Below are 12,482 nucleotides of genomic sequence, written 5' to 3'. Positions count from 1 at the left end.
ACCGAGACACCATCTGGCGCGGAGGCCCTATATAAATGCAAGTTGTTGTTGTTTGTTAGGTCACTTCAGTTCTTACATTAGATCAGTTAAAGCTAATTAAACTGAACATCTGAAAATGAGTCAATCTTCTCATTTCCAGATGGCAGTCTCCATTAAATTACAGTGTATGGATCATTGCCATTTTCAATTTACCTTTACCTCTTCTGTAGTCTAACAGTGGCAGAGCACATCTTGTTTTATACTCAACTCAAAGGACAGACATTGGAAGAGGCACAGAAACAAATGGAAGTAATGCTGGATGAAATTGGACTGCCACACAAGAGAGATGAAATAGTCCAAAACTTGTCAGGTACCCAGTGAAAACTATTTTGAATAAATATGAATCAATTCAGGACTGCCAGCATACAGATGGGCAGTATTGACATTTGTACACATTGGAGACGAATATAAGGTGATGTCTAACAGGACTCCTGAGTAAGAAAATCAGACGTGCTGTACATTGCACCGATTTGTTGAAGTTTTGCTTTGATGTGATCTTCATTTGGAGTGTAATGTATAAGACGTTACTGGAAAAAGCCCCATTCCATTACCTTATGAAGGAATCATGTTAGACATTGCTCCATTGAAAATCGTTGCTGCATACATATGACGTTACAGCCTTCAAGTCAGCTGCTTACTTATAATAAGCACAGAGTGATGTTGTGCATTCACATGTTTGATGGTGAAAACATAACAAATGATTTCCGGCTTCCATAGGTGGAATGCAACGAAAACTGTCAGTAGCCATTGCATTTACTGGAGGAGCTAAAGTAATTATCTTGGATGAACCGACCTCTGGAGTAGATCCATATTCCAGGCGATCCATCTGGGACCTCCTGCTGAAATACCGCCCAGGTACAGTCCTCTGCCGAAATCTCTCATGTTAAAAAAACAGAAAGTAATATCCAATGAAGCTGGCTGAATCATTTAACCCATAACTTTATTTTCTTCTGTGTGTGAGAATTTTTGTGAAAGTCTTTCCAGAAATATTCCAGCCAGGGCGTAAATTAAATTAAGTCACCGTCTCAAGACATTATCAAGTCAGGGGATAAAGTGGATTCGCTTATAGCCCAACGATATGTTTTCCGTTAATTAAAGTGGAATCTTGTTATATGTATTGATTGTATGCACCAGACTTCATGCTAAAGCGCTGCCTGCTGTAGCATTGAGCAAAATGGATCAGGAAGATTACTGGTTTAAAGCCCAAACTGAGTTAGCTGATCTCAGCAGGGAAATAGTTCATTCCTACGAGTACCTCTGACCTCCAAAAAATCTGAGCCATATAATAAACCTTTGCTGTTTTTGTGTGGAGGAATTCTAGATGATGGAAAATTGGACTCAGCCCATTAACAAGGCCCCGCATTGGGAGGTTTCAGTTTAGTAAAGCCAAGAGCAGATTGTTCTGAAAACTGACACTGCCCTGTCTTGCCAACCATAGAGAACATCCTGCACCACAGCAGATATTAACTTTTGTAATTTAGTTCCACATTATTAGGTTAGGTTTTAATTGTACAACCTTAACAACTGATCCTTTTAATGTTATGACTTGATCACATAATTGGGAAATAATTTATCAAAATTATTAGGCAGATTGATTATGGAATGTATATACAAATCATGTTCTTCGTCAAAAGCCTTCAAGAATCAGAAGCTAATTTTTCATCTATAATTAGCCTCCCTTTCCTGTAAACGGGGGGAATTTCCACCAAACGTCTTTTAATTTCAGTGTGAATTAGTCACCAGTGATCACCGATTTGCTGGCATTTTTTCTATATCAGTAATTGCAGAATAACAGAAGAGGACTCATACTCCCACACCCTTAGAGTTTCATCGCTGTGACTTTTTGTCCCAAGTGACTGAAACAATATATAGAACAAAATGTCATATTGTGCATTCCATGCACTGTGAGGTTTCACAATTCATTGTCTCAGCATGCTGATTAATATTCTACATTATAAAGAGCCAAAGATTAAAACAGTTCAATGCTCTGAGTTAGCAGAAACCATGCTATCCACAACTAGTGAAGTTTAACCTGCACCTTTAGGACGGGCAGTAGGAAGGGGAGGGGGAATTTACCACTGGTTTGTAAGCTGGTGGTTTGAGTGGCATGTACTTTTTACAAGATATTCTTATTGCTAATTTTAATCAAGGATTTGATCTTTGCTCTTAAACGAGAAACATTTACACAAAAGGAAAAATCACTGGGGAGAGGGGAGCACTTTCAAAGTGAAGAGCTCTTCTAATATACTGTACTGCCCGTTGGACAAGATTGTTCGATATCTTGTTAGACAAGGATTGTTCCAGAGAGGAGATCTTTATATTGTTCCAGGCTCAATGAAATCTCAAAGGAAGTGGTCTGCCAGGTCTGATGATCAGAACATATCCCCCGAGGTAATGTATCCCCAGAGGCCCCTCTCCAGCAGCTGCCTTCGCAAAGACTTGGGTTCAGTGTCCAACTATCTGCGAGTACTTATCCCGCTCTGAAATACAATTCAAAGACATGATATTATAATAATAATAATATTTGCTACAACCTAGTTTCTGATTTTGAAAATGTATGTAGCTGCCATTGGCTAGCATGTTGTGGCAGGAGAGATTCGGGAGAGAGGTGCAGAGGGCCACCTGGAGCTTCAAGATCTGTAGTGACAGTCATTCATCCACAAGCTACTGATGGTGGCAGCGAAGACCACGACTGGCCTCAACGTTTACACCACAGAGACCTTCCAGGCATCAATAGTGAACTTCTCAAAAATCAACCAGTTCATCATGCTCCGTTGTCTAATGCATGACATGTTCACATAATCAACATGCAGCCTCTCACTGTTACACAAATCCACCATTCTTATACTGTGTGATTCCTGTAGTTTCAGGTCTGGGTACACTGTAACCTTTTATTATGTGAGAATTTTGCCTTTAAAAACGAGGTGTTGCAGGGAGATTATTGCAGACTCCCTGTCAAATCATCCAAAAGGCGGAGATGTTCTTTTTGCTCGTGTCCCACCCGCTCTCCATTGTCTTTGTGAAGCATTTTATCTCAACATATCTTTGTCTCATCTCTCCTTGGCTCATGCACTAGCATGATGTCCTTGCTGAATCTGTTTTGCACAGCCATTTTACATCACAGTTCCACAGTGCACAGCCAGATTTGCGGACTTTAGAAGATCTATAGGGGCAACAACTCTTTGCAGAAGGTGAAAGAATTGTGAAAAGTTATTGTGTCATATCTAGCTGCTAGTCTTTCACTGCCACTTACAAATTCCTATTTTCACAGATCTTGAAAAATATGCTTTGGGCTGTTTTTTTTACAAACTGAGGAATGTCAGGCCCCAAGTGTCTTAAAGATGAGTCACAGTGCTTGCATTCCATTGCACATCTGTGCTTTGAAATATTGGCCGGTACAAAGGATCCCTCTAGTGGGCATTTAAAGGCTTTATATCGGTTTCCTATACATTTTGATATTTAGGAAGAACCATCATCCTTTCCACACATCACATGGACGAAGCTGATCTCCTTGGTGATCGAATTGCAATTATCTCTCAAGGAAAGCTGCAATGCTGTGGCTCCTCCTTGTTTCTTAAGAACTGCTTTGGTTCTGGATTCCATCTTACTCTGGTGCGCAGAATGAAGAAAGTCAAGCATAAAAATGAAGATCAAGTGGTAAGTTGATGATCTGTCTTTCATTTGGTTGATATAATAATACTCCTTGCATTTGATATCACGATTGCATTTGTTAAAGCGCTATATCAAATGCAAGGATTATTATTATTATCACGCCTTATCACGTCACTAAGACGTCTCAAAGCACTTCACAGAATATACTGTAAAGTGAATTGACTGTATATTTTGTGGGCGAAACGCGGCAGACAATTGCACACAGCTGCGTCCCACAAACAATCATGGATTGAGTGACCAAATTATTATTATTATTTTTTAATTTTATTTTTGAAGGGATTATTATCCCCAGAAACGCTATCCACAATCGACTAACAACCAGGTTCCTGCTCACTGCTAGGTAAACAGAGGCGTGTGGAGTAAGGAAACTTGTCTAACATTGTGTCCTGGCTGGGAATTGAACCCAGGTCTTCTCTCGCTTGCGAGATGAGTGTTCTAAACTATGAGCTACAGTGCACCACTTGTGGGAAGTGCCCTGTGAGACCAGTTAAACAAAAAGGCAGAAGAAAGAAGAGTTCTCTGATCAGCAAAATGTTGAGAACTTACTGTCATCTTTAACGTGTGTGTCCATTGAATTGATTTCCTCGCTTTTCGTGTGGCAGAAAAAGAAGCTAGTATTTTTGGGGGAAAATATAGTTATTTTGAAAGAAAACAAATCTTCACATGTATCCCTCCTCAGAAATTCTAATAAAGAGAATGTTCAGAGGAAATACTATTGGCGTAATCCATGTTTCTTCAGGTTTTCAGGTGAAAATAATGAAAGATGAGACATAGATAGATGTAGATCAAAGGGCTGGAGCTGAACAGGTGGCAGGGAGCCTGACTGGTGGGATCCTGTTGTTTTTCTATGTTGATTATAGTGTTCAGCAGTTCTGAAATGTAATTGATGTTTCGCTGTATTTTTCCCACAAAATTAACCCAGCGAACATGTACGTGTGCTCCAGTCTGCACTTGCTCTTGCTCCATCTGCAATGATACCATTCCAGAGGAAGAACTAGATGGTATGTAATAATAAGAATAATAATTCTTGCATTTGATATAGAGCTTTTCATGTCTTCTCGACGTCTCAAAGCGCTTCACGGAATAGACTGTAAAGTGAATTGACTGTATATTTGTGGGCGAAGCGCGGCAGCCAATTGCGCACAGCAGTGTCCCACAAACAGTTTAGGATTGAAAATGACCAATTTATTATTGTTTTGTTTTAGAGGGATTATTAATAGGCGTTACTTCATGCACTGTACTTCCCTGCTCCCCTAGTACCATACAAGCATTAACAATACATTTACAGTTATGCAATGAGAGGCACATTAAATCTTGTTGACAATGGTGAAAACGATGCAATCAGTATAAAGGATGCAGGAAACAGCAATAAAAGGTGCTCTTATGAAAAGGCTATCACTATAGTCTGAATTGTTCTTTTATGCAGCTGATGTGGAAGCATTGACAGCTCTAATCCATCATCACATTCCTGAGGCCAAGCTGGTTGAAAATGTTGGTCAAGAACTTTACTATGTGCTGCCCAGTAAAGATTTCAAACACAGAGCCTACGCCAGCCTGTTCAGAGAGATAGAGGAAACGCTGCAAGATTTAGGCCTCAGCAGCTTTGGTGTCTCTGATACGTCACTGGAGGAGGTAAGAGTGACTAACCATCAGTTATCACAGTAGATATCTCTTTTATCTCTTTATATCAAACCTCTTTTATCAGATGGTACAAAACAGCTTCTGCCAGAGGTAAAGGAGGGATTGCAACACAAGATGCGTGTTACAAAGTGTAATCTTCACAAATAAGAGTTTAAATACAGCAGATACCATGGTCAAAGGCTGCTGCATATAATTGGGAAAATATGAAATTGTCTTACCGTCTCTAGTTAGCCGAGCTCCACTGTAATCCGAACTTTACACAAACTCACATTTCTCATTTTCAAGGGTTGTTTTTGTTGTGGTTTTTTTATATATAAACCACAACAGCAGAGCAGCACATTGTTCGTCAGAGTAATCTTTAAAGCAGCTGCTGTGGTTCTGCTCATTTTTTTAACCAAGTGGAAATAGGTTCCAGTTGCTGTTGCTACCAAAAAAACAAATAGAGTCTGTCTGGAAGGTATCCTTAAGTGAAAATACAATCTGAATTTACCTCAATACTTATATGCACATTCTCCTACATGAATTGAGAAGAGTCTTTCTTCTATGTAATACTTTCAATTCTACATTCGCCAGGAAACAACCGAGTCTTGCCGGTGATAACAAATGTTCAATTTCTATTGTTTTCTTCCAGATTTTCTTAAAGGCCACTGAAGATCTTGAAAACGGTACAGGTAAACAAATACACCAATTACTTTGCAGCATGCAAAAGCTCTGCTCTCTTGATAGAGGCTAAATTGTGGCAAAAGTCTACTTTATATTAATTTACCCTGCCTTTGAATATCTAACCATACGTTTGTAGGTCCACGTCATAAAACATAATATGTTTGACGCTAATATTACCCATAATAGTGTAGGTTTTAGTTAATTGTTTAAGTATTTCATCACTCAACATGCATAGGAGCATAAGAAATAGGAAGAAGAGAAAGCTATTTGTTCTATCAAACCTGCTTGGCACAGACCATTTCTGTGGCTTACATATTATGTACATATTACAATCTCAAATCCCACCTCCTTCCTTTCTCCTTCCATATCACTTACTATTTTTACTCCCCAAGTATCTATCAATCCATCTCTCTTATAATTTTCTGAACAATTTTTTTCCATCACGTCTTTACATTAGATATGGCGAAGAATTGTATTTTAGGAATAGCTGAGATTAGTTCAGGCCACTCCTGTCTGTAGCATTGCTTATCTTGCAAATGGCAAATCTTCTTTAAATGCATCTAATAAAATTAAAGGAAAAAGGATTTGGGCTTAAATTTCCCAATGCCTGAAATGCTTTTGAAGTTTTTTTTTGTTTGTTTAATGTGCTTTCTAAAGCTTTTAGTTGCTTTAATAGTACATTTTTTTATCGTTCATTTGTTAATCTTGATCTGTAAAAAGGCTACCTACTGCCAAGGAAGTCAAGAGCAGGAGTTGGAGTGGAAAACAGGGCAACTGTTGTCAACATTGAAGCTAATAATGGTGAGGATTAAATAGTAATTCTGGAGATTATAGGAAGGCACTAATGGGTGGAACTTTCACCTGGGTCTATACTTACTCGATTAATGTAGCATTTCACGGGATCCAGAATTTGTCAAATTCTTCAATAGAGTCTTTAATTTTGAAGCCAGTTTTCTGTAAGTTTCTTTTAAAAACTACAGAAAACAGGCTTGAAATTTAAAACTAAATTCTATAATTTGCCAAATTCTGCACACTCTGAATAGAGTATATCGAGAATCAGGTGGAATTCTACCCAGTCATCTGTTGCAATGCTAATAATGACTCCTTATCCCTAGTTTTTTCATATCTCTCTTAATCAACAGCAGTTTCCTCCTCTTTTCATTCCTAGTCCTTCATCATCCTCTACTGTTCCTGGCTTCACTTTTACCTCTGCGACAACACCTGTCTACGATGAAAGCTGTTCACATATGATAGGCTTTTCGAGCGCCTCTCCTATGCACTTAGAAATACATGAAATGATTTGTCCTCCAGGAAAGCTTTCTCTCACCTCCTGCACTCTTTCTGGGTTTCAATCTCGCTTTCGTTTCTCGATAGTATCAATAAAGCTATTGCTTTTCTAAAACATTCTTTTCTTGTTCATCCCAATCTCCAAATACACCAAATTAAAGCTGTGTGCAATTGCCTGCTGCGTTTCGCCCACAAAACACCCAGTCAATTCACTTTACAGTATAGCCTGTGAAGCACTTTGAGACATCTCGAAGATGTGATAAGGTGCAATATCAAATGCAAGGATTATTATGATTATTATTAAAACGCATGCTCAATATGCTTCTGATATCCTCAATTTATGAACCCTTTATTTCCCTCAGTCTTTCCTTTCTTCCCATAATCTATAAGATTTTGAAACCATGCTTGTTGTTGTCTTGCCATTACCTAGTTTATCTTATCGTCTTGCCTCTTTTCAACATTGGTGGATTGCTGCAAGAGCCACAGCCTTTTGTCCAGGTTTCCTAATTTAAACAACTTTACTGCGGCAGAACTGCTCTGTAATCATCTCACAGGGCAAAGTAACAATGCTCTGTAATCATGAGTCTTACAGGGTGATTTATTATAACAACTTGACTCTTTAATTATGTTAGAAAATAATAATAATTTAAAATATGTGGTGTAGACAGGGATTTTTAAATGATAGGGAACATAAATGGAAGAAAACAAGTATTATTAAGTGCAGTGTTACCTAAAATATTGTAGGCTGGAGGTAAATATGGATTTAGAGGTTAGATAACCATAAAATATAATGAAAAGAGAGCCATGTATGATAATCCTTACATTTGATATAGCACTTTTCAAGTCTTCTAAATGTCTCAAAGCGCTTCACAGAATATACTGTAAAGTGAATTGACTGTATATTTTGTGGGCGAAATGCGGCAGCCAATTGCGCACAGCAGTGTCCCACAAACAGACGTGGATTGAGTGACCAAATTCTTATTGGTTTTTTTCTTGAGGGATTATTATCCGGCGTGTGGAGTAAGGAAACTTGCCCAAGGTTTCGCCCTGCTGGGAATCGAACCCAGGTCTCTCCCTTGAGAGGCGAGTGCTCTAACCACTGAGCTACAGGACTCCACATGTCTGAAACTATATATAGTATTTTAAGGAATGACAGTGGAGGATTCCCATTGCTATATAGTCCAACATTACCTTTTTCTTGTTTTTTCTAATCCAATTTTCTTCCCTCCTCCTATCTTGTTTCTTCTCATGCTGACAGAGCACGACTATAATGGGGAATTGCCATTAGAAGCTGATATTATCAATGTCACTACTCTTAACTGATGTTAAGCACCGTCTCTTCAGCCAGGATTGGGATAATACATTGAGCAAAACCGGTGGAATTAGTTCCTGTTATGTTGTTTAAATATTTCAGAATATAGCCAGGGAGTTTGAATGAACAACTCTTAACTCCTGTCTTCAATTGTCTGAAGGCCACTTATGTTTCAAATAATAATAAATAATAATCCTTGCATTTGATATAGCGCTTTTCACGTTTTCTCGACGTCTCAAAGTGCTTCACAGAATAGACTGTAAAATGAATTGACCGTATATTTGTGGGCAAAACGTATGCACGGATAACACATTTAAGAGGTTAGTTGCAAAATAAGCAAATGTTCTAATCCCTGAGGGCAAGGAAACAGGCTCCACAGTGAAATATTTGTAATTGTACTTTGTCAGTATATATGGCAGATACATGATTGCAAATAATGACAAAATAGACTTTCCAATGTTTACAGGCTTTAAAAGTATTACAAATGCTTTCACTTCAAGACCTCTACATTACTTCTTATGATATTTTCAAGTTGACAAGTATATGCTTAATAATGATACATATTGATATGGAGCTTTGTCACGTTATCGAGACGTCTCAAAAACCTTCACAGTATTTACAATAAAGTGCAGTGCCTATATGTTTGTTGGCGAATGTGGGAGCCAATTTGCACCAGCCAGAAGGTGAATGACCAATTTTATCTGAGAGATTGTTGGCTAAGACACCAGGAGAAACTCCCTTCCCTGTTTGCAAAGATTGGTAACATAAGGGGTCCAGTGAACTGTGCATATTAGAAAGAAGTCCCTTCACTTCAAAACTTCTTATGACATCTTTATATTAATTGCTTCAAGGACCTGCCTTGCTAAATCTGTCACAGTCAACACTGTTGTCCAAAGGAATCCTTGTGTTGTATTAACTCCCCCTTCTGTAAATTGATTTTAGTACAAAGATAATAAAAAATACTAAATCTAGTTCTATAAAAAAAACACACCCCCCTCTTGAGGACATTCATGTATATAATTTTTCTTCCATATTTATCAATTACTTATTATTTGTTTCCAGAGATAATCATTTCATTTTGTTTCCTCAAGCTTGATCTATTCTAAATATTGCAAAACTTTGTTCTTCTTTAACATCTCTAACCTCCGGAATGATTAAGCTCGGTAAACAAAGGCAGTATTCATGTCTACTTTCATTGAAAGATAAATACATTCTTAAATAAATTCAAATGTTTTCAGGATGCAAAGAAGCTTCACAGAGTGGCCAGGCCGAGGACGGACAAAACCAGACAAAACCATCTTCTGAGGCAAAACCAAACAATCAGCAGGGGGCAGAGCCTCAAGACACAGCTGCGGAACCACCAGAGGATCCTCCAGGACCTGCAGACAACCAGCAACTGGTCTTGAATGAGGGAAAAGGCACCCGGCAGATCACCGGCACGGAACTTATTAAACAGCATTTTAAAGCTCTGTTTATCAAGCGATTCAAACGGGCTATTCGCAGTCGGAAGGACTTCTTGGCACAGGTGCATTGTCAGGTTGTGTTGCTCTTAGTTGGTCCTTGTCTATAATCTGCCACTAGTTAAGTATGTATATGCATAACTGGTGTATAATTCTGTACTGACAAATGTACTGCTGTGGTAACTTCCAGGCTATCAGTTAAATGGTTCCTACCTGTGTGTGAGGATCTGCTGTTGGAAGTGGAGGTCTTGCATCTTAGCCCAATTCTATCACCCAATGTCTACAGAATTGTACTTCCAACTTAACGCTGGGCACTGAGGTCATTGGTAACTCTGCAACTAGCGCTGCTGCTGAAATCCGCTAATACAGCTAATAGAGATCACAGATAGGTCCTCTCTGGTCTGTATGACTCAGTTCCACAATGAGCAGCATATTTACCAGCAGCGATATCGAGAAACCCTCAGTTATTATACGTTTGGTCTCTGATTACTGTAATATATTTTATAAAATACACGTTCATTTTTTAAAAACTAACCAGTGTTATTGACTTGTGTCACAAATATTTATTGTGATATTACTCACCTCTAAGATTTCTGACAGGTTCCAGTAATTCAAGATGTAGTATTGTTCTTTCTTCTAAGGTGGTCCTCCCGGCAAATTTTGTACTATTGGCTCTGATCTTCACACTTATCGTCCCTCCATTTGGCGAATATAAAAGTTTAACACTTCACCCATGGATGTATGGAAAACAATACACCTTCTTCAGGCAAGGTTACATTTTGGCATTTTATTTAATTGTGTATTTATCTGGGTTTGTATAAAATGTATATGCATTTATTCAAGCAATTTATTGATAGCACAACAACTGCCCTTCAACTCATACTGAGTAGAACTTCTGAAAAATAATTCAAGGTGAAAAATATGATTTGTATTCTGATAATTCTCATTGATAATATCACCTTGCTTGCTCCATTTTTCAACCCCTAGTTTTTATAGTTTGACAACTGACAATTTGTAAATTTTTAAATTAATGTGTTCCATTTAACTTTAAATTTTTATTTCTGAAACAAAAATTAATTTGACACAATTCTGGCTTTTATAATGATTTTATTTATTTTGCAATAAATCTAGCATGATCATAAAGAGTCATGCAAGTATAGGAATTACGATTGTTTATTATATACACGCATGACAAGACATCCATGTAATTATTTATTTATGGTTAAGGAAAGCTGTGCATCTTCCATCTGCCTTGTATGCATTGTTATACAATGCTGTTTGATAAGCAGTGATTTCTACAGAAATGTCAAAGTAAGGAAAGCAAGTCAAATTTCTCTTGGTAACTGGAATTAAGAATGCATGTTATTCACACTTGCAGGAACTTAGCTCTAAAAGTAGATTGTGTCGGGTCAGAGTTGCCATAAGTTTGCCGAATGTAGGTAAGATTTCCATATTAAAGACATCTATCAGAAATGGCCTGATGCATATGTATTAATCTCCAATATGTTGCTCTTCTTAATTTCTGTAGCAATGAGCGTCCATACAATAAGAACCTCAATCGTCTAATTGACTTGTTGGTGAATAAACCTGGATTTGGAACTCGCTGCATGAAATCGAATCCCTTGGAGTAAGGCAGTTTTAATTCAGATTGTTGCAGCATTTGTGTCTATTCACCTAAGTGTGTTGTTTAATAAAAAAAAATCAAGCCGGTATTAATGTTAGAAATTTTATTTCAACATTCCGTGACTTTCTTACAGAAAATAATGTCATTTTCATTTCAACAGGAATTACCCCTGTAGTAACCAGTCAATGCATTGGGAGAGTCCAGTTCCGAATCCCATTGTTGCCAATGTTCTTCAATCCCCATTCTGGAGTGCTATGAACCCCTCCCCATCCTGTCAATGTAGCACGAAAAATAAGCTAATTATGCTCCCCAACTGTGCCCCAGGAGCAGGTGGGCTACCCCCACCACAGGTATGACAATTTAATAATAATAATAACCCTTGCATTTGATATCGCGCCTTATCACCTCGTTGAGACGTCTCAAAGCGCTTCCCGGAATGTCTTGTAAAGTGGAATGGCTGTGAATTTTGTGGGTGAAACGGGGCAATCATTTACGCACAGCAGTGTCCCACAAGCAGTCGTGCATTGAGTGACAAAATTGTTATTTATTTATTTTGGGAGGATTTATTACCCCCAGAAAGCGATCCACCATTCGACTAACAAGCGTTCCTACTCACTGATAGGTAAACAGAGGCGTGTAGAGGAAGGAAACTTGCCTTAGGTTTTGTCCCACCCTGGAATCGAACCCGGGTCCTCTGGATTGCGAGGCGAGCGCGCTAACCACTATGCTACTGGAATCCACAGTTTAAGACATATAGAGCAGACTTTAAATGCACTTTTTGGAT

The 12,482-nt window shown here is 38.3% G+C and overlaps 1 protein-coding gene and 1 non-coding gene across 2 annotated transcripts in view; one reads left to right on the top strand and one right to left on the bottom strand.

Moving 5' to 3' along the window:
* abca4b (ATP-binding cassette, sub-family A (ABC1), member 4b) overlaps positions 1-12,482 on the top strand; it is a 51,722-nt gene that overhangs the window by 25,692 nt on the left and 13,548 nt on the right. Inside the window, exons 21-30 of the mRNA XM_007887129.2 lie at positions 210-349; positions 757-894; positions 3,503-3,696; positions 4,634-4,712; positions 5,138-5,343; positions 5,984-6,023; positions 9,853-10,139; positions 10,716-10,840; positions 11,603-11,701; positions 11,859-12,048. Coding sequence (XP_007885320.1) covers positions 210-349; positions 757-894; positions 3,503-3,696; positions 4,634-4,712; positions 5,138-5,343; positions 5,984-6,023; positions 9,853-10,139; positions 10,716-10,840; positions 11,603-11,701; positions 11,859-12,048 — 1,498 coding nt within the window. The remainder of the gene's footprint in view (positions 1-209; positions 350-756; positions 895-3,502; positions 3,697-4,633; positions 4,713-5,137; positions 5,344-5,983; positions 6,024-9,852; positions 10,140-10,715; positions 10,841-11,602; positions 11,702-11,858; positions 12,049-12,482) is intronic.
* trnae-cuc lies at positions 8,345-8,416 on the bottom strand. Its single transcript has one exon. It is a non-coding gene; the product is annotated as a tRNA-Glu (tRNA).

Source organism: Callorhinchus milii, unplaced genomic scaffold, assembly GCF_018977255.1.
Source record: "Callorhinchus milii isolate IMCB2004 unplaced genomic scaffold, IMCB_Cmil_1.0 Scaffold5, whole genome shotgun sequence".
In the NCBI taxonomy this organism is placed as follows: Eukaryota; Metazoa; Chordata; class Chondrichthyes; order Chimaeriformes; family Callorhinchidae; genus Callorhinchus; species Callorhinchus milii.
Note: the sequence above shows the minus strand (reverse complement) of the source record. Positions and strands in the feature narration are given on the sequence as shown.